Here is a 21,837-nt window from a genome sequence, read left to right as displayed (position 1 = left end):
AAAATGAACTAAGGCTTATCACAGTTTTACTTCAAACTTAAAAACTCAGTAACTACAAAATTAATGATTGAGGCAATGCCACCTCCACATACATCATGCTAATGGCTAAATCCTGAAAAATATCCCTGAAGTCTTTTTCAATATATGGAGCTCTGTAACAGGGAATCCTAGTCCTGTTACCAAAAAGCAGGCCGGTCCCTTTAACACCAGAACTTTCTGGGCACAGCCTGCTGGCAGGGTAGGGGTAGGGGTTAAAAGCTGCGCCTTGCAGCTAGGCAGGTGACCGGAAGGGGGCAGGCCAGAACTATAAAAACCCTGGGCTGAGCTGGCAAATGGGGTCTTGGCAGCAGAAGGGGTGAACTCTTGATGACTCCCCAAGAAGCTGCGGCAGCCACAGAGGAAGAAGCATAGCAGATGGTGGGAAGCAGAAGTACAGAGCCATGGAAAAACATGAACTGGCATACTGCCTTCCTTAACTTTATTTTTTGGTTATAGCCCATGGGCTTACTGCTTGTGACTGACTGGTAAACTGGTGGTTTGTGGTTGAGGCTGTAGGGGAGGAGGAGACCTCATTAGCACCTTAGGGTGCAGTCATACAAAGGGCCCAGTGCACTAGTGGCTGCAGCTGTATAGGGTCAGTGGCCCAGAGCTGGCTGCAGGACTTCAAAGCCACGTTCCAGTGGGTGGATCTTGGCTAGTAGTCTGGGCTATAAGAAAGGGGCCAAGCCTGAGGAAGCAGAAGACCCAACAACTTGGTACCCAGGGGCACAGCATGGAAGGGGGCTAGAAGACCTGGTGCCATAATGAGCACAGAGAGCCACAGGCCCAGAGAGTGTTAAGCACCTGGTGGGTTTTGGCTGGTAGGCTTAACTAGAGAAAGATGGGGGGAAAAGCCCATGGTGGCTGAGAACCCTAACATAGAAGTACAATAGGAAGTCTCCTGCTTGTAAGAACATCCATACAATATTTACATCAAGATGTGCCAGGTGGTAGGTAAAGGCAGAATCCAAGACAAAAATACAGAAGTGAAGTATTAAGGGACTTCAAGGGTTCCTCTCATAGGCCACTAGATGCTGCTGGAGAGGGAAACCTGTTACAGGTTCTTAGGACTCAGATGGTATGGAATAACGTCTGTACAGCAGCTATAGCAGATGTATCGTTTGTTTAAAGTCTGGATGTAATGGACTGGATCCTCAGTTTGCATAAACCATTGGTTCTCAACCTTTTTAGATTTGAGGCACCTCATGATAGACCCAAGGCACTCTCTGGAAAGTGCCAACTCTTATTTTTCACTTGTTTTTTTGATTACAGAAGATAACAGAACAATTTTTCTGTTGCAAAGAACTCAGTGCGCAACAGGTCAGGATGGTTTTAACCCAGTGGATTAGCTATTTGAAATCTCTGGGTTTATCATGTGAATCACGTCTGCACACCTAGCAGTACTACGTGCCCCTTCCCCCCCCGCAAGCACCCTGAAAGGATCTCAAGGCACAGAAGGGTGCTGCAGCACCTCGGTTGAGAGTCACTGGCAACAGTACCGTTCCATTTAAGTCGATGGAGTTACATTGATGTACATCAGCGAAGGATCTGGGCCAGGCTGCTGCTGGTGTCTGCCTCACACTTGCATTTGTAACATCAGTGTCAGATCATAATAGCCTCATTAAAAGGAGTTTCCAGGAAGAGCAAGGGCTGAGGGAACATGACAAGAACTCCTGCCTTCTGCTCTGATATTGCTAGGCTCTTACAGCTTTTCCATGAGAGACATCTGGGCTAAATCTTGATTGAGAGTGCAGTCTGAGAGTCAAAGAGCCCACTCCTATGGCTCACTACTCAGGTCTTCCAGTTTTTACATTGCTTCTAGACAACTCTGTAGGGCTACAGTCTCCAGGGTGGTGGGTGAATTCCTTCTGATCAGATGTAGATGAAAGCCACCTCTGGGTGCAAGGTGTGCTGAATCCATTAGCCCCACTCATGTCTCCATACGTCCAGCCCTGAGCATTCCCATCTCATCTTACTCAGCTGTGCCCAAGGGATGAAGAGCACCTGCACACTTCCAGCAGTGGGGAACTCTGGTTTTCGTCAGGCTTCCTCCCACAGAGTACAGGACTTGGGTCTCTGTACAAATGGCGGGCCATGCCCAAGGGAACCCATGGTTGAAATCTGCTGAAGTCCGTTTCACTCCTGGGGTCCTTCTTGCCATGGAAGCATTTGCAGCTTAGTTTTAGAGCAGAGGCTAATGACGCCACTCCCCGGCATGTCAACTCTGCTGCAGGGTTTGGTCCGTAAGGGAGGGCATGGAGGCAAGGTTCAGCCCTGCCTGCTCACTTGTTGATGTGAGGGCAGCACTGGGCACAGCTCTAGAGTGGGGTTGGGGGCTTGTTTTCTCTTGGGTGTCTCTACAGGCATATAGTCCAAACCTTAGCCCAACCTCAGTGAATCTGTCATGCCCTCTCAGATCCTTTGAACAAATGCACAAACAGGAAAGCATAACTATCAGCAGTACAATAAAGAGAGCAGCCTTCCAATGATCAGACCCAAGTATGCAGCCTGAGATGTCCTTTTAGACAGGGTATAGACCTTTCTTGGAGATCCTTTCTGTGTAGTCCCTATTTATTGGCTCCTCCATTGTGTTTGCTTTCTGGGTGAGAGAGTCCAGTTGTGCACCTGAAATAAAATGTTGCACTGGAGGGGCAGTTAGGAGCAGGAGTTACTTTAGGAATGTTAAGCACTGGAAGGAATTGGTGAAGGGGATTTCTGTAGGTTAGCTGGTCTTTAAAAACAGCTGACAATAGCTGGAGGCTCAATCTCAGCAAAGAGTGCCTCATCTGTTTCGATTTCTGCATCTTCTTTGAGGTTGCCCAGATGCCGAATAATGCTCTCTCTTGTCTTCTTCCCAAATCCTCGGAGGGAGAGAATAGCTATAATATGTTCGTTCCTGTGAAAAACAAAACAAAATCATTCTTGGCGAGTGAAAACCTTGTAAGAAACCAAGTAACAACAATGCTGTGCATTAAGGAAAGGCAAGTTGAAATATCTGGGCTGGTTTCCATCCCTCCTTTGGTGATCTTTGCTAATCATCCCAAGAGCATTGCAGAAGGGCCTGGGGGACTGAACACTCTAGGACAATGGTGTTTCGGTGACACTGCATAGAATAAGGATAAGGATCTTTAATATGGGCAGCTGGAGGTGTCCAGAAGGGACTTTTCCCAGTCAACTGGGAGTTCGGCCTATGCGAGACCTGTAGGGTCAGGCTGCTGGACAGGGGTAGTCTGGAGGCAGACTGCCACTCTGTTAGTACTGCTGTCTTATTCTGTGGGGGTGCCTTTGCCTTCTGCTACCTACATCATGAGTAAGGCTAGCAGGACAGGGCTCGAAGACTTTCAGAAGTATAGAGACAAGTTCAACATGTCAGTGAGAGAGGGGCACCTGACAGCTCTTTGTGCTTGTGAAAATCTCCTTCTTGATGCTTTTAGATGTTAAAATGTGAAACTTTCAGCCTCTCATCAAGCTTTCCTGAGAAACAGAAGGCCTTTTATATTTAACAGTCGATAAATAATGTCAGCATTAATGCTCAGGAAGTTAACTGGCAGTAATTAGATTTCAGCTAGTAGACAAAACACAAGTAATGGGCACTGTTCCAGGGCTGTGTGTGCATATGAATATAAAAACCCTTCTGGGACTCTTACCACCCCAGGAAAAGAATGACCTGAGGCATGACAAAAAACAATAAAGGTCCAGTAGGCTCTGCCTGGTTTTCAAAACTTATTTCAAGAAATTATGCTACTCAATGGGTGCATCTACACGTGACACTACATCACCATAGCAATGTGCTATGGCGATGTAGCATCCATGAGCAAGAACTGTGATGCTGCAGCTAGGTCTCTGTAGCCATGTGCTCCTCTGTTATAAAGCATTGCTACAGCAATATAGTGCCTAAAAATAACCATGCACAGCATGCATGGCACAGTAGGGACTGTTACTGCACCGTCTAAATGACAGTTCATTAACAATGGCGCCTTAGGGGCACATGTAGTTGTGCCCAGTATGGCTAGAATGCAAACTGAGCTGATGACCCTAACAGTCTATTTGTAGTTTGGGTAAAAACTATGGAAATTGCCTCTTTTTGGGCCTCAGGGTTTTTCTGAGATTGGCTTTTGAGTTGCTGGTCTCAATGGGTGCTTGTTAGCGGTATGCGAGATTTCATCGGGTGTTTTGTTTTGAAGTTGTTTTGATGCATTTTAAGCTTGAAACAGCAAAATCAAAACTCAACAAAAGTCTTCAAAATGAAGCAAGGCCACTCAAAATGTTTTAAAAGTTTTTAAATGTTTTGAATTTAGAAGCCGGTCTTACTTGGCTTCAGCGCTGGTCCCAGCTGGCAGCGGCAGCCTCCTGTCATTCAGCGTGCAGATCCAGGGGCCGCACCTCCCAAGAGGAGTCTGGCACAGCCCTGCAGCCCTCCTGGGGGTGCGGGCCCCTGGATCTGCCTGGTGCTGGATGCGGGCTGCATCCATCGTCATTCCCAGGTGGCAGCACCAGCCTCCAGTCATCCAGCACGCAGACTGGGGGCCCCCACCCCCCAGGAGGAATCTGGCACAGCCCTACAGCCTTCCCGGGGATGCAGGTGGACCCCCAATATGTGCTGCGGATGACAGGAGACTGCTGCTACCAGCTGGGACCAGTGCTGGGTGCAGCCTGTGCCAAGTGCTGCGGAGACTGCTGTCATCTGGTGTGCAGATTAGGGGCCCACACCCCCTGGAGGAGTCTGGCACAGCCCTGCAGCCCTCTCAGGGGTGCAGGCAGTTCCCCAATCTGCATGCCAGATGACAGGAGACTGGTGCTGCCGCCTGGGACCAGCGCTGGGTACAGCCCATGCCCAGCACTGGGAAGACTGGTGCTGCCACTGGCCCCAGCCAGCAGCGACATCCCAGGAGGCCTGCAGGGCTGTGCCAGACTCCTCCTGTGGGCTGTAGGCCCCTGATCTGTGCACTGGATGACAGGAGGCTACCGCTGCTGCCTTGGGCCAGCAGCAGCACCAATCTTCCCAGTGCTGGGAGTGAGCTGCACCCAGCACCAGTCCCAGGTGGCGGCAGCAGCAGCCTTCTGTCATCTGGCACGGAGATCCATGGTCCTGCACTCCCAGGAGTCCGACACTGCCCTGCAGCCCTCTCGGGGGTGCAGGCCTCCAGATCTGTGGGCCAGATGACAGGAGTCTGCTGGCAAGCGACATGGGTTTTGCTTGTCAACACCTTGAGGTGCCATTTCCGAGAAATCTCTACACCTGTGTCCTTGAAACTTGGCAGGCTTTATGCCCTCAGAAGGGGCTACCATCCCATAGAATCATGGAAATCAGATCAGAAGGGATCTTGTAGATCTTCAAGTCTGACCCCCTGCCTTGGGCAGGAGAAAAAACTGGGCTCAAATGACTCCAGTCAGGGGCATCAAGCCTCCTCTTAAAGCCCCCCAGGGTAGGAGCCAGCACCACTTCCCTTGGAAGTTGGTTCCAGCTCCTAGCCGCCCTGACTGTAAAGTAGTTCTTGCGGATGTCTCATCTAAACCTCCTCTCCAACAACTTGTGGCCGTTGTTCCTTGTCATGCCAGGGGGCGCTCGGGGAAACCAGGTCTCTCCCAAACCCTTCTGGTCCCCACTAGTGAGTTTATAGACGGTCACCAGGTCCCCCCTCAGCCTTCTCTTGTGAAGGCTGAACAGGTTCAGGTCCCGCAGTCTCTCATTGTAGGGTCTGCCCTGTTGTCCCTGGCAAGATTCATCCGAATCAGGCAGGAAATGTCAAAGTTTTAGGCATTTCCATGTTTCCCCGTTATAGCCTATGGGTGAAACATCAAAACAGTCTCAAAACAGTGAAACAGTTTTGATTAAACAAAATGCAACAGTGCTTTTGAAATGAAACAGAACTCAGAATGAAACACTGTCCCGTCAAAATGAAACTCGAAACGGAACGGTACTGTTTCGCACAGCCCTAGTGCCCGTACACATGTGGGGATGGTGCTCCAATGTGCTGTAATTACAACACATTGGAGCAAACTCAATTAACTTGTGTATCAGTATGCTTGCACTTTAAAATGGTGGCAGGGACGCTTGAATTAAAGCTTGTAGAATGAGCTTTAGTTAAAGCGCTCTCACTGCCATTTTGAAGTGTGGGGATGCTGATACACAAGACACTGTGGGTGCTTTAATTAGAGCAGCTCTTGGAGCGGCTCTAAATAAAGCATGCCCACTCCACCAGCCCATGCAGCACATGTGAAGGTGCCTAATGGCTTCCTAGATACATGCTCAGGGACAAAAGTGGGGGAGGGGCTGTTGTACTTAAAGTGGTGCCTTGAACAGCTGCTCTAATTAAAATAGTTCCCTATCACGTTAATAAACTATCCCATTTATTAATCCCTTGCACATTTCAAAATGGCTGCAGGATACTTTATTTAAAGCTCATTTGACAAGGTTTAGATAAAGCACCCCTGCAGCCATTTTGAAACACATGGGGGCTTAATACATGTGACAGTGAGGCAATGCTGAGGCATTTGAATTAGAATGTGGAGTGTGTAGGGTGCACATCTATAGGCACCCTACACACCGTATGCTACTTCTGGGCTATGAACAAGCTGTAAAATTTCTGTTTAAATGAATCACTGGCCAGATAAGGCCTGGTTGTAACCCCACCCAACAGTGCAAACCACTGCAGCTGGTTTTAAAACAATTTTTGAAATGTCTGTGTTTAAAGCTTCATTGTTTGGTGAATATACAGATGTCACTAAACTCTACTCTTTTTTGTACTCATATAACACAATAACCATTCTATTTAGAGTGAAAGTAACCTAGATATGGAGCAGACTTCTTATCTAGTAATGGAAAGATCAATGGATAGGTTACAAAAGTGACTACGGACATGGACTCATACCTTGCTTATAAACTAGATTGCATAGGGATGCCTCTAAAGACCAGAATAAATATATATATCAAGGTGTAATCTGTTGCTTAACTATAGTAATTACTGAGGACTGGATTGTTATCAGACAGTCCCCTAGTCATCTTTGGAGGCTGTACCATTTAAAGCAAAAGCCTAAATTCTGTCAAATTCTGGGGCCCTTGAGAAGCAGTCATATGATTGCTACCGCTGGGTCCTGGCTCCATACAAATGTTTCAGCAGTATTTGATCTGTTGGTGTATGTATTTTTCTAGTAAGCCAGCCATGTGAAATCTAGCAGGTAAATTAAATGATAAACTTCAGTGTTGTCCTGGAAGAATCTGTACTCTTGTTCTCAGTGGATTGCCTACATAGGTGGACTTTGTGGAGAGATGTGTTGAAGAGGAAGAAGCCCTCTTTTACTCAGTTGTCCACTTATAGATGAAAAGCATTTTTAAAAAACAATTTCCAAAATTGCAAGTGCAATTTTGAAACCACAAGAAATGGAGGGCAACCAAGAGAGCAGTTAAATCTGGCCCATGGGCCGTATATTTGACACCCCTGAAATAGGGTAAAATGGAAAGGGACGGGAAGTGAAACCTACATATCTTAAGTTTTATTTGGTCCTCTGTTACCAACCAGTAAAAAGATTTGTACAAATACGTGCAGAGGTAAGAAATGTGATTTGTTTTTCTGCTCGCAGCACTTTGCAGTGAGAAATCCTCTAATATGAGCTCTACATACCTCAAATCTCGATGGCGCTGACGCATTAACTCCAGGTGTGCCTGGATTTTTTCTTTTTTCCTCTCAGAAATGATATCAGCAATGACAGATATGGCAAGAGAAATCTCATCAGAATCGGAGCCCTAGGAATAAGAAACTAGATGATGATGACTGCCTACACACTGGATTTTAATGAGAAGCAGCAACACCTAGAAAGTACATTTTCATCAACATCCGTTTGACACAGTAAAACGGACGTCATTTCTGTATACTGAGTATCAAGTACTTAGCAAAAGGTTTGCCTTATCATTCTTATTTTATAAAACTCCTGGAAGACCATTTTAGGCTGGACATAAGGAAAAACTTCTTTACTGTCCTAGTCCCCAGGGCCTGGAATAGACTCCCCCTGGAGGTGGTGCAAGCACCTACTCTGGATACTTTCAAAAAACATTTGGATGCTTATCTTGCTGGGATCATTTGACCCCTGCTGACTTCCTGCCCCTTGGACAGGAGGTTGGACCTGATGATCTTGTGAGGTCCCTTTCAGCCCTAATGTCTATGAAATAATAAGGAAAGGCAGTCATAGCTTGCTCCAGGCGCTGGAATGAATCCATGGCCAACAGGCGACTCTGACTTGAGTCTCCTTTTCTAGCCACTAGGCTGGGCACCCTCCTCACATATGCAGAAATACCTGGCAAGGGATGGGGTACACTGGAGTAATAGCACATCTCCACTTTATGGCATCACCACAGGAAAGGGTCAGCAGTGAATCAGGGAAATGAAAGATGAGTTAACCTTAACATTTTAATTTTTCAATGGAGCACTGGTGGGTTTCGCTGGCTTGTGAAGTGACTAGTTTGCCCAGTAAGCATCTGCCTGCAGGAGTCTTGTGCAGAATGGTAAAGAATGTAGGAGGCACTAGGGTAGAAAGGAAAGCCATTCACATGCTGCTGAGATCTCCCTTGTGTAACTAAGTAGGGACCTAGCTCTGCAATCCTCTAATTGTACAAGTGGCACAACTTCAATGGCACTGGTGGCACAACTTTAATATAACAAAAACCATATTTCTCATATATAACTTGCACCTTTTTCACCTAAATCATCTGTTTAAAATCGGAGTGTACATTATATACAACCCCCACCCCCCCAGGTCCCTATGGGATCTCCTCTGGTTCACCTATCAAATAGCCACTAATTTTGGTTTGTTAATGATCAAGACTTGGATTTGCCAAAGATCCAAAACAAGTTAGACACCTAAATCACTTTGTCTGAAAATCCTAGCCCTGGTATTCATTATTCATGAAGGGGACAGTCAGCTATCAATTCCTTCTCACCTCCCCAAGACTGAAGGGTCACCTAGCAAGGCCCCAGTTTCTGACTCCCCTGGCCTTCTTCCTACCAGAGTATTTTTTCTACTGGGTCTCACCACTGCTACCCCTGCTTTATCTCCATCAGCTGCAGCACTGATAGGAGCACTTGAATTGCCACCCTTCCTAAGTTGGAGGAAATCCCTGCAAGTCTCCACAAAGCTACTTTCATCATCTTCCTTCAGAGCCCTCATTAAAACTCTCCTTTGCCACGTGGCTAATAGAAAGCTTGACAGTGGTTAGGAGGGTGATGGGCTGTGGCTACAGTCTGTCCTGCTGACCAATCCTGTCCCATTATTTCCTTGTGTTCTCCTGTGTCTCTGTGCCGCTCCATCATCTCTTGTCTTGTGCTTACATTGCAAGTTCTCTAGAACAGGGAATGTTTTAGTTCTGTGTTTGTACAGCACCTAGCACAATGGGTCATTAGTCCATAATGGCAGAACCTAAGCACTCCAGTAACAGAAATAAAAACAACAGCAACCAGTGACCACCAGAGCCTTGGCTACTGAGCCTTGGCAACAGCCACCAGTGACCACTAGAGCTACTGGCTGAGCTGAACTAGTGATTGCAATACAGACAGTCCTCGGACTTACGACACAATTGATTCCTGAAAACTGCATCTTAAGTTGAAATGTTGTAACTCGGAATCAATTTTCTCATAAGAAACAATGTTATAAAAAGGGGGATTGGTTCCTGAACAAGGCCTGATACCCTATTTTCACCAAAAATACCCCAGAATTTTGTACTCGATCAATTATAGATGAGTAATACAGCTACATTAATATGTTTATATTGTAAATAGCAATCATATTGATTTGGAAGGACTTCTTTGAGGTGACTTTGCTGGACTTTTTGAAAGGCTCTTGGTTAGACTTTTTGAAGGGTTCTTGGCTGGAGTCTTCTCAGGAGTCTTGGCTGCAGGTTTTTCTGGAGTCTTGTCTGCTTTCTTAAAGGAAGTGTCCAAGGAAGTTTGGACAGATGTTCTCCAGGGAGATGAGCGATGCAGTGAACTCGTTCGCTGGCATGGCATTGCGTCAGATCAAGCGTTGTAAGTCAAAACTGGCATTGTAAAGTTGAAACAGGCTGTCAATTTATAAAAGTTGTATGTGCAAAACGTTGTAACTCGAAATGCTGTAAGTCGAGGACTGCCCGTACTGATGGATTTTAAGAATTTTTCCCTATTGTAAACATAGGCCCAATGAACAAGACCCCTAAAGCTTTCCCCTGTGTTCTGTAGTTTCTTACATCAAGGCACCATGATACCACCAGCTGGAGGGAAAGTGCTTAATGAGGCAATGAGACAATCCACCTACCAGCTCACTGAGTGTCTCTGTTATAACTGTGGCTTCTTCTTTCATTTTTTTGCTCACGTCCTGCCGCCGGGAGCGTTTCATTTTTCTTCTTGGTTTGATGGCCTGTGCAATGTACTCTCTCACCAAGTACCTGTGAACGTCGCGCAGAAAATCCTGATTTAAAAAAAAAAAAAGCAGGAAAATGGAGCGTGAGAGAGTCTGAGGGTAGGGAGCTCATTAATTCCCTGGCAATAACCGAAGAGGCAGGTGAGACTCATAAGCTGAGCATGCTAATCGTTGCATACTAAACTGCAGGCTTAGGAGTCCATCCTGAGTGGCACTCAAGAAAAGCATTCAGCACAGTGCGCAGATGGTTCTGAAACAAACACACGGCTTGTGTTCCCTTCCATCACTTTCTATCGAGGCAAGAAGCTAAGAGAGGGAAGAAAGAGGAGCTGTATAATTACCAGCAGTCTGTACTCCAAAATGGTCCGTGATTATATGTTGGTAATTTGGCTCTTCAGTAGCAAATGTGGACATTTGGGACTGGTTAATAATAGGTTTGGATGATGCCTGCAGATTTTAAATTTAGAGCTATTGTTACTTACCCTCTAATTTCACGATTGTATAGATATATATGGAGTGTATAACATGCTAAAGTAATCACTGCATTCAAAGAGTAATATTAACTAGTGCTTTTGGCTCCTCTTTAATGAAACCAATTCCCTTATTTAAATTTTAGAAAGGAAAGGATATGATACTTATTTCCATAACAAAGCAAGATAATGACCTTGCAAACTCTCAAATAAGCAATTCTTATTTATGTCGAGTTTTATGTACAGACGTAAAAAGATATACATGTATCTTTGCATTCTCTGTCTCTTGTGCATGCATGCGTGCGTGCGCATGCACACACACACACATAAATGAGAGTTCCTATTTCAAAGTCAGTCTATATTCTGAAAGAGAGTACATGGCATTTTGCTGCAACTGCAGGGCAACTGCATAAGGAAGGAATACATACCTTGTTGGTAGGCTCCCTTAAATGGATTAAGTCTTGTGAGAACTGGACAGTGGTTGACAGTATTGAGTTCAAAATTTCATTGCTTGATACCCAGGTTTTGGTCAGAATTTTCTTAAATAGTGGCTGGAAAAGACCAATTCACTAATATTACAATACTAAAACTTAGTCATAATATTGCTTAACAACAATTACTGTGTCTGCTTGGTGTACAGGGCACTGTTCAGACTACACATGAGCATACGGGCTAACATTCTTCCAAGTGACTTCGGGGCCAGATCCATCAAATGACTTAGGCACTTAAACTAGGAGTCAGAACTGAGCCTCTCAGCCCAAACCTGTGATCCTGAAAGCCACTGGTCAGCAGTCACCTAACAGTGGAGGTGTCTACACTCCGCAGGCTTCTCAGTTGCAGTCCCACCTGAATCCATGACTGAAGCATTCCTTTGCCTCTTTCTCCTGATCCACTGGCATCTCAGAGTACATGTAACAGGGCACGTTTACACAAGATGCTAGAAGCACAGTAGACTAATTAGCGTGTCATGGTGAAAGCCGTGCTAATGCGCAGTAGAATTAGTGTGCTGTGCATTAGCATCATGTAAAAATGTGTGCTGGCACTACTGTCCAACAGCGCTGATTGTTTAGTATTACAGGTACTAAACTTACCGCACTGTAGTTACGCTACAGTAATGCATGTGTAGACGTGCCCACAGACTAAGCCCTACATAGAGCGGGAGCATTTTACACAGTGGTGAGGAACATTCGCTTGGGCTTTGAGAGCCCAGACTCCATTCACAGCTGCTGGAGGGATTAGCTCCCACCTCACCAGAAAGTGCCTTGTGAGGACAGTGTTGAAGGGAGGGGCACTCACCGTCTCTCCTGTTGAAGCCAGGCCACTGTGTGGGAAAGAATCCAAGAATCATTGGGCTGGAGCGATGAAGTAAAAGTGAGTGTGACTCTCAGGCCTTGTGGTAAGTCACTTACTGAAGAGGGGGAATGTATGCAACAAATGCAGGCGTTTTATCCAATTGCTGTTCCACATAACAGGCTAGGTAATTTTCCAAACCCAGTAGACCCAGTAGGCACCTCGCTGTTTCTTTAGGTGCCTAAATAATACCTCTAAATACCTGGCCCTCAGAGCCTAAACTCCACAGACGTTCAAGACTTAGGACTGTAAGCATGAGTTACCTTTTTTAAAATTTGCTCTTAGGTTCCTAAGTCCCCTGAGAAAAGAATCTCCTGGGTGTGTAGCCTTCTGAGCCCAGCCCTTAATTCAATGAACCCAAAGCTCTCACAGAAGTCAGCTAGGGCTTTGGGCATGCAAAGAAAGCAGATCTGGGTTATGAGTTATACACAAGTACTGCTCAGAGACATGTACTTTGTAGCAGCACAGATTCCTAGGGGGATCAGTGAGAAGCCACTGTTAAATGTCAAGGAGAGCAGAGCCTTGGTTTTGGCATATGCTTCACTTGGCTAAGGTATTAAGGATGGATGGTGGATTTCCCTGCATTGTGGTTTCTTTAATTCCCTAACTGTAATTTTTTAGATGAATGAAAACTCTTTGCATCAGCTGGTGAAAGCTTCAGGATGAAGAGGCAAATTAAAATGTTAATCACAGGAAGCCTAAGTGGCATGTAAGAGCAGCTGACTGAGCCCTGTAAGAGCCCACTGATGCCTGCTGCTTCTTCACATAATATACCAGGGTCTCAGCTGACACGGCGGCACTGTCCTCACTGATCTGCACCATCTGAGGGTGTCATCCGTTATGCAGAGCACAGCATGCCGGAAGCTAACCCAGAAACTCACTTCCCATGCCTCTGTACTCAGGTGTCATCCAGAAAGAACTCAAGATATGGTAGGGCAAATCTCTCCTGTGAGATGGCTATCTCTGCTGCCTGGGGATTTCATTTAAATTCTCTTCTGTCATTGATCTGGGCTCGGCACATCTGCCTGCAGATCTTCCCTTCTTGTCTTCATGCTAAGGGCTAAGCCACAAATTCAGCCTGGTCCTTCTCCCCCTTGCGATGCTGCCCAGGGTATAGGATGCTCCTGACATGCACCCCCCTGCCCTCCTCTCCTCCCTTTAACCACTGAGGGGTTTTTCTCATCATCTCATAAGTTCTCCAGAATTCACGCAGCTGTACCAAGGAGCACTGTCCTAACTCAAACACCTCCTGTGGCTCGCGGTAGGGATTCTCTTGAGGGTCAAGTTCAAAATTTCCTTCCTCTTTAATACTGTCTTTATACCCACCCCCAACTTGTCTGCCAGTCTGTTTCGTCCTAGCTCTCTCCTTGTGAGTTCCCCCCCAAGTAACTCCGGTTGAAGTCCTCCCTCTGCGTTCCCAGCCATCTGGAATGCTATCCTGCGTTGTGCTGCCTCAAATACTCTTTTTTTTTTTGAACAACATCATCATATATAATTTTTAAATGATTTAAAAACTTGCTTAAGTCTCTTAACTTCGTTCTTTCCTAATCACCCATAACAGGCCTCATTCAAAGCCTACTGATACCAGTGCCATGTTCACTGGCTCTAGAGGGCGTTGGACCTGGGCTTTGTCTAAAGGCTTTATTCAAGGTTTTATTTCACTTGCCAAGCTGCATCTTGGCAGCCCTTGTGTCCTGTAGTTTATTCTCTGTAACTAAAGAGAGAAACTCCTTTCCAACACACTAAAAGTATTTCAATAATGTGGAGATCAAATCTCAGTCTTCCTCCTTATTTTTTCCCCACGAAGTTTTTTTCCTTCTGATCTCTGCATACACTTTTCGCATCCAAGTACAATCCCTAAAGCATCTGTGGTATCTCTCCTTATACTCTTAATTGCCTATTTATCACATTACATCTTTGAGGAAAGGCCTGTCTAGGGGACGTGGAAAAGCCACTCAGCAAAGTAAACAACTTGTCATTTCAGGCTGTCAGCAGATCTACTGGGCAAACCTAAGATAGGAGGACTTTGCTGTCTCCTTGATGAAATATCCCCCTAGGTTTTCCTCTGAAAACAGTGCCTTTCACAGAATAAACTCTTTTCTAAGTTTAATCTTCTGTGATAAGTTTTTCATGTGGGTGCTGGTAATTCATCACGATGGCAGACACGCAAATAAATACAGCTAAACAAACTCTGAGAAATAGGTTGTTTGTTAAAGAACCAAATTCATCTCTGGTGTGACACCACTGATTTTATTGGGTCTTTGCCAGGGGTGAAATTGGAATACCTGAAGCCACCCAATACCCATTGTTGCTACTGTTGCTTGAAAATAAATGGTATCAATGCTTGTAATCAAAAGCCTTGAAAATTGGGGAATTGAGAAAGTTCTAAATCAAAATTAAGCACAACACATTTTGAAATTAGCAACAGATTGCCTTCCCCAAAATGAAGTACATACTGTAGAAATGAGAATAAATCCACAGCTACCAGGCTCAGTTACAGCCAGGGAACACTGCTAGTGCCTGGGTGCTGAGGGTCAGCTTACCTGTGTTTTCACTTCTAATTTATTTAAAAAGCGTTTTCTGAAATTCATTGTCACATCAGCCAGAACCTTTTCCAGTTCCTTAGTGTCGGCAGCAAAATTGGTTTGTAAGCCCGTTCTAAGAGACAGAGAGAGAGAGAACCAATGGTTTCATGTTTATCTGCATAAAGTTACCTTTCTGTGGACAGTGTAGCCAAGTGAGTTTAACACCTCTGGCTTTGGACAAAAGCACTTTTTAAATGTTTGAATAGGGAAGAAGCACACATCTGCTGTTACGCTGCCACTGTTTCACCTCCATGCTCCTGAAGCAATACAGGATAGCTCAGTGACTCTAACTGTAAACCTGAGTAAGAAGTGGAGTTAGCATTGCCACAGTTTTGCTAGGCTTGTGGATGTAACAGTTTGTATCAGTATCAGTTCATACTGATACAATAATTTGGACTGTTTGTTTATACCCTCAGGGATTTCTAAAGGAAAGGTGTGAATTTCTAGTACAATTCCTTCTCAAAAACTATATTGGTTATAAAGCTTGAGCTCTAATTAGAGCTTGAGCTCTAATGAAGATATCGATCATCTGCATCTTCTTAAGACAGGAAAATTCAAATCCCAGCATTATGAGTGAGTTATGAATAGGATTGATAATCTCATATTTATTTGCAGTGTGGCCCACTATGTGCAAAGCACCTTCCAAGTAAGCTTTCTAGTTCTGAGGATTTTATGATCATAGAGACAGGTAAAGGGGTTTGGGAAGGAGAAAATCTATAAACCATTTACGTACAAATCAACTATTGATTATATGTAGCATCTCCTACATATAACATCTTCCTGCACAAGATGGATTGGGTGAATGGAGCAAAGATGAAAACATGCAAGCTGTTAACTTTGGAATATTTAATATGATGGAGGGGGGAATTCAACGAGAAATAAGGTTAGGAAATTTGGGTGAAATTACAAGCAACCCAGAAGCCTTGTGGGTTTGAGAAGATCCTTCTCATATTTTCCTGAGGGGGCGGGGGTTGGGAGGCTCATGCAGAGCCTCCCACGCAGCGTGGGGCAGTGGGGGCACTGGGGATCACCCCCGTGCCTGGTGGCACTGAGTGAGTTGGGCTTTTTTTCCCCAAATGCCCGGAGCCGGGCCAGGCAGGGCAGCCAGTGCCAGGCTGGGAGAGTGGGCGGGGGATGGGCTTGGCTGATTCGGAGATTTGAAGATTCGGCGGCAACTGAATCTCTAAATCAGATTGAGCTGAATCGATTCGGGACAGCAATTCAAATCACCAAATTGAAATTGGCTGAATCTGAAGCGAATACTAGCGTCTTTGCGCAGGCCTACTGCAGCCTACATCAGCCCATTTCCTTCAGCCTCTCCTCATTTCACGTTCCTCAGCCCCTTCACCATTTTCATTGCCCTCTGCTAGATTCCCTCTAATTTGTCTACATCCTTTCTTTAGCAGAGGGCCCAAAACTGAACACCGTACTGCAGTTGTGGCCTCACCAGTGCTGGATAGAGGGGAATAATCACTTCCCTCAATCTGCTGGCAATGCATTACTAATGCAGCCCAGTATACTCTTTTGCAACAAGGGCACACTGTCGACTGAGATTGAGCTTATTGTCCACTGTAACCCCAGATCCTTTCCTGCAGAGCTGCTACCCAGCCAGTCAGCCCCCAACCTGTACCAGTGCATGGGACTCTTCCATCCTAAGTGCGGGACTTGGCACTTGTCCTCTTTGAACGTCATGAGATTTCTTTTGGTCCAATCATCCAATTTCTCTAGGTCTCTCTACATCCTCACTCTACTCTCTAGAGTATCTACTACTCCCCCCAGCTTGGTGTCATCTGAAAACTTGCTGAGGGTGGTCTCCTTCCTTCCTTTCCTCAGGATCCTGAACTCAACCATCTTGTGGTCACTGGTGCCCAAGTTGCCATCCACTACTACATTCCCCACCAGATCTTCCCAGTTTGTGAGCAGCAGGTCAAGAAGAGCACGGCCCCTAGTTGGCCGCTCCAGCACTTGCACCAAGAAGTTGTCCCCAACACTCCCCGAGAACTTCCTCAATTGCCTGCGCACTGCTGTGTTGCCCTGCCAGCAAGCGTCAGGGTGATAAAGTCCCCCATGAGAACCAGCGGCTGTGATCTGGAAACTTCTGCTAGCGGTATGAAGAAAGCCTCATCCACCTCATCCTCCTGGTCAGGTGGTGTATAGCTCACATCCACCACAGCATCGCCTTTGTCATTCTTCCCACTGACCTTAATCCAGAGACTTTCATCAGGTCTGTCTCCAGTTTCATACTGGAGCTCTGAGCAATCATGCAGCGCTTTAAATAACTTTTTCTCAATTGATAACATTGCCAGTCCCATGTATGCACAATATTAACAATTTTTTTTGCAGTTGTAAAGTTTTTCTTTTCATTTTCAGGCCCTCTTTATGTCTGGGTCCCAGGTGGCCGCCCAGTTCACCCATGCCTGTGTCTGGGTCTGCTCCCAGCTGCATTGTTTGGCTTATATGTCTGTCAGACAAAAGCAGTGCAATAACATAATCATTGACTAAAGCTGGACACCTGTATTTAAAGGCACCTAAATAAATGATGTGGTGTTTACAGACACTGGACTTTTGCTACTTCCACTGATTTCTACACAGTGATCAACATCTGGAAACTTAAGTCACTGAAGTACATTTAGATGCCATCTAATCTGCCCACCTCTTACAACTCAGCACCCCAATTCTGCAAACATCAGTGCATGTGGTTAACTTGATGTCTGATTAGTCCCACTGGAGTCAATTCACCTACGTAAAGTGAAGCAGGTGTGTGTTTGCAGAATCAGGGCCCTGGTTCGTTTTACTGCCTTAAGAAATCCTCAGCAGATAAATGTAAAGAACCTTTTTAATGGCTGGTACTTAGAAATGAGAGTGTTGATGTGACTGACTTTCAAATAGGTTTTATTGGCTTTATACTGCTTGCTAGAGGCTGGCATGTGACTAATTCCTGGATATACTGTGCCATCTAGAGGCTTTCTGTTGGTAGTGCTTACTGTGAAACAACAAAAATCCACTACGGGCACCGGTGGCTGTGGCAACTTAAAACTTTACGCCTACAGTGAACCGTATAGGGCCAGATATCCCTGTCAGTGGCACAACTGGGCTGGAACAAGGAGGCAGGATGGGGTCTGGACACTTTTGCTTGGTTTGGCATACACCTGGAAGGGAAGAGTCGGCCAAGGGTCACTTAGCTCTTTGGTGCCAGTGCAGTCTGGTCACAGAAGTTAACTTCGGGCTGGACTGTGATGTTACTGCTTTATGTCTGTCGGGCAACCTCCAAAGCAGCCATTCCCAAATGACCTCCAGTTTTGATTATAAATAGAAGAAATGAATTTTTTGGGGGGCTCATGATCCCCACCCATAACTGCCACCAGCCCATTTGGGTCACCCCTGGCCCCTCTACACAGAGGGGCAATGCACAGTTGCATCACCCCGGGACTTGGTTACAATTCCTGCTGCTCTGTACTTGGTATAGGGTAAGCAGAAGGCTCCCTCGCCCCTCCTCATGGAGCAGCTGTGCTCCTTGCACCCAGCAAGCTGCCCTGCCCTGTGAGTATCAAGGCAGAGCTTGGTGTCCTCACTCCTCCCTACCCCTTTGCTCACAATCAATAGTTGCAGTGAGTGGCCTTTTCTGATCCCAAGTGAGACAAAACTGCAAGCCAAAAAGAGGCTTTATGTCTCCCCTGAGCTTCTGAGTTGGGATCAGGACCAATGAACCCTTTGCAAATGAGCTAGATTTAGAGAAACGGCACATAAGTATACCACAGATTACTGCCACTTATCCACTGAACACAAATCCCTATATTTGCTCTGGGAACTGCAAGTGAATTTTTATAAATGTTAAAATCTTCTCAAGAGGTCTTTTGGCCCAATTTCACAGGGCCCGGCCTTGGCATGTGATATGATATTGCTGTTCAAAAATGCATTCTCATGTTGTTAATCTCAATGGTGATGACATCCAGAATCAAAAGTTATCACCATAGCTGCAGGGCTGTCAAACTCATCAGCCCCTGTGGCCCAGGTGAGCGGTGCTGGGGCAGTTGGTGGGCTGGATCAGGCTCACAGACCAGCTTTGTGTGCTGCATCCAGTGTGCAGGGCCAGTTTGGTGCAGTGCCACAGACAGCGTGTGCCCTGGACTGGCTCCAGGAGCTGTCTGAAACATGCATCAGACCAAAGCCAGTAGCCTAACGTAGTGGCCCAGTGGCCTGATGGATAAGGCATTAGCCTTTGGAGCTGGCGATTGTGGGTTCATGCTCCCACTTGGGTTGACTGTGATAGCCTGGTAACTCAGTCAGTAGAGTCTCCAGCTTTCAGGGTTTGGGCTTGATGGTTTGTTGAGGTCCTTTCTGACTCTAGCATCTGTGAAAAGCCTATACTCCTCATTTAGCATATGGGGCTAGCCTGGCACAGGCAGCACCAGGACCTGGACAACATCTGGCTTGCTGCCTCTATCTTTGGTATCCTTGATACCCTTGGTATCAGCAAAGTTTACTGGAAACTCTGTCTGATGCTGACTTCACTTACAATTGAGTGTGAGTCAGGTGATATCATAAGAGCTGCTCCCAGTGTACAGCGGAGCATGTGGGCAGAACCGCACCTGGTATGTTTGATGCATCTCGTGTCTTCCCTTCACCTCTTGGGCTGTAGAATTTAAGAGTATTTTGAGCACTGTCTAAGAATAGACACAACACTTACAATGCCATGCATGATATTTTCACAGGACCCCAACCAGGGTCTTGTAACCTTTGCCTGCACAAGACAGATTGGATGAAAAGTGTGTCAGGTGGAGTTTTCAGCCTGGCTGTGTAGGAATGCCTCGAACCATCTCTGTGCTGCAAGGCAGGGAAGTGCCATGGAAAGGGCTGCAAATCTATTTTTATGGAGATCCACTGCCCTCAGTGCCCCAAGGAGGGCTGCAGCTGCTGTTCTGGCCAGACTGCAGGAGTAGCCACAAGGCAAGAGGTGTGTAACACCTCTGCACCCTAGCCCTGATCACAGCAGGCATTGTTCTCTACCTAGGGGTCCATCTTCCTGAACCCTGAACTCAGGCCTTTTGGAGATAGGCTGCATTTCAGTCCTGCTGCAGGGAAGTAGATTTGGCAGCTAGACAAGCTAACAGACACAAACCAGAAGCCATTTTTAAGCCAAGCGTTAGATATGCAGTCTTTAACATACGTAAAACCCTTGAAGTCACCAATACTGGCCATTAAATGGAGAGTTTATTTGCAAACAAAAGGCAGACAAGGTTCTTCAGGTGAATCTGATATCTTTCATTAGATCAATCTTTTATTAGAAAAACATTTTTTTAAAAGCAAGCTTTCAGGTTTAAAAACCCTGCGTGAGGCTGAAGGCATTTCAGCAGTTGGTGTGTGCTCTTCCTGGACTTTTCATCCCATCCAGGAAGAGCACACACCAACTGCTGAAACTTCCTCAGACTGACAAAGGGTTTTTAAACCTGAAAGCTTGCTTTTAAAAAAATGTTTTTCTAATAAAAGATTGATCTAATGAAAGATATCAGATTCACCCAAAGAACCTGGTCTGCCTATGTCCTTAGACCAACATGGCTACAACCCACACCCTTTGCAAGCGAAGTGCATTCTCCAGATATTTTTCCCTCCTAAGGTCAAAAGGAGCAGCAGGGGCTGATTTTACAGTGTTAGGCTTTAAACTGAAAAGATGATTCTTTGAGATCTGCAAGTGGCTTGGAAGAACAGACCAGAGCTGGGCCTGCATCTAAGCCCTTGATCTCAATGGCAAATCTTTTTCTATTGCTCCATCCTCATCCTCAGGACAAACTGAGCTTTTATCAGCTAAATTCCATGGGCACGGTTATGCAATCCTCAGAGGACCAAATCACTGTTGGTGTAACTTCATTCTTTCACTTCATTTATACCCAGGTTGATTTGGGGTCATTGATTCTATTGGGCCTTAACGTATTCCTTCTTTTCTAACTCTGAGACCCACCAAAAATCCACCCTCCCTCCCCAAACCCGAAAATTGTTATAAGAGAACTTCAGACTTACATCAGATCGTGGAAACTGTTGATGTAGGCTGCTAAATATACCAGAAACAAGGAAAAAGATTTCTCTTTGTCCCACTCCAGAAAAACCCTTACAAATCTGCAACATGAATTAAAACAGAAATTAGCTGCAGTTAGTTGAAGCAAAGCAGTGTACAGGTCCTCTTAGACAACACAATGCTTCATGTACATGAACTTGACGAGGCAAATGTATTGCCAGACCTGTGTGGTTTCTTCTATATGCACAGATTTTTTGTATGTCTTACTGGGGGATAGGGGCAGGGAATGAGATACATAGACATTATAGCCAAATGTACAGTATTATCTGGAATGTGCTCATTTGTCATCAGCATGGCTCAGATCCCAGCTTCCAGAAATCTGTACAGGGCATAGGTTGAAGTCTTTAACTGTGGGCAATTAAATTAACTAGTAATCTGCAGCGTCACAAAATACTCCAGTCATTTTTCTGGCTTTTGGAGCAGTATAATGTGTACTTACTTCAGCTAACATGCAAGGGATTTAGCTCAGGGCTCATTTTATACCAGAAATGAAACATAAGCAAGGCAATACCCCTTAGCTTTTCACTGTGTATTGTCAGCATGGTGTGTGAGGTATCAGTATTCGTTTTTATCTCTGTACCTTTGAGGATCCTGATAGTTAGTGATAGGCTCCATTTTACATTCAAGTTTATACAGAGAATTGGAAGAGACAAATATTCCCCATTGTGAGGGAGCGGGCGCTAAGGGCGGCCGTGAAACTCCCTAGCGCCACTCACCGTCACGTTAGGGTGAACGTAGCACCCTCAGAATCTCGCCTGCCACGACTTTGATGTTTAATATATATAGTATGGAGGCTGCCTGTTTCCCTGGTGAACGGTATCGTTGTTCCTGTCTCTGCTCCCCAATGGGAGCATATCTGTGCCCTGCCTGAAGGGCTACGCGTGCCTCCAAACCTCCCCTTTAGCACGCCCCAAGCCTCGCAGCTGTTCCGGGGGAC

General features: G+C 45.7%; 1 protein-coding gene across 3 annotated transcripts in view; it reads right to left on the bottom strand.

Moving 5' to 3' along the window:
- Positions 1-456: 456 nt before the first annotated feature.
- The window catches only part of EXOC3L4 (exocyst complex component 3 like 4), a 38,771-nt gene continuing 17,390 nt past the window's right edge, over positions 457-21,837 (bottom strand). For all 3 annotated transcript variants that reach the window (XM_019550761.1, XM_019550760.1, XM_019550762.1), the window contains 6 exons: positions 20,846-20,941; positions 14,789-14,903; positions 11,324-11,446; positions 10,321-10,473; positions 7,662-7,783; positions 457-2,935 (listed from right to left, as the gene is read on the bottom strand). In XM_019550761.1, coding sequence (XP_019406306.1) covers positions 2,773-2,935; positions 7,662-7,783; positions 10,321-10,473; positions 11,324-11,446; positions 14,789-14,903; positions 20,846-20,941 — 772 coding nt within the window. In that variant the 3' untranslated portion in view covers positions 457-2,772. The remainder of the gene's footprint in view (positions 2,936-7,661; positions 7,784-10,320; positions 10,474-11,323; positions 11,447-14,788; positions 14,904-20,845; positions 20,942-21,837) is intronic.

This window comes from Crocodylus porosus, unplaced genomic scaffold (assembly GCF_001723895.1).
Source record: "Crocodylus porosus isolate Cpor-Errol unplaced genomic scaffold, CroPor_comp1, whole genome shotgun sequence".
Taxonomy (NCBI): domain Eukaryota; kingdom Metazoa; phylum Chordata; order Crocodylia; family Crocodylidae; genus Crocodylus; species Crocodylus porosus.
Note: the sequence above shows the minus strand (reverse complement) of the source record. Positions and strands in the feature narration are given on the sequence as shown.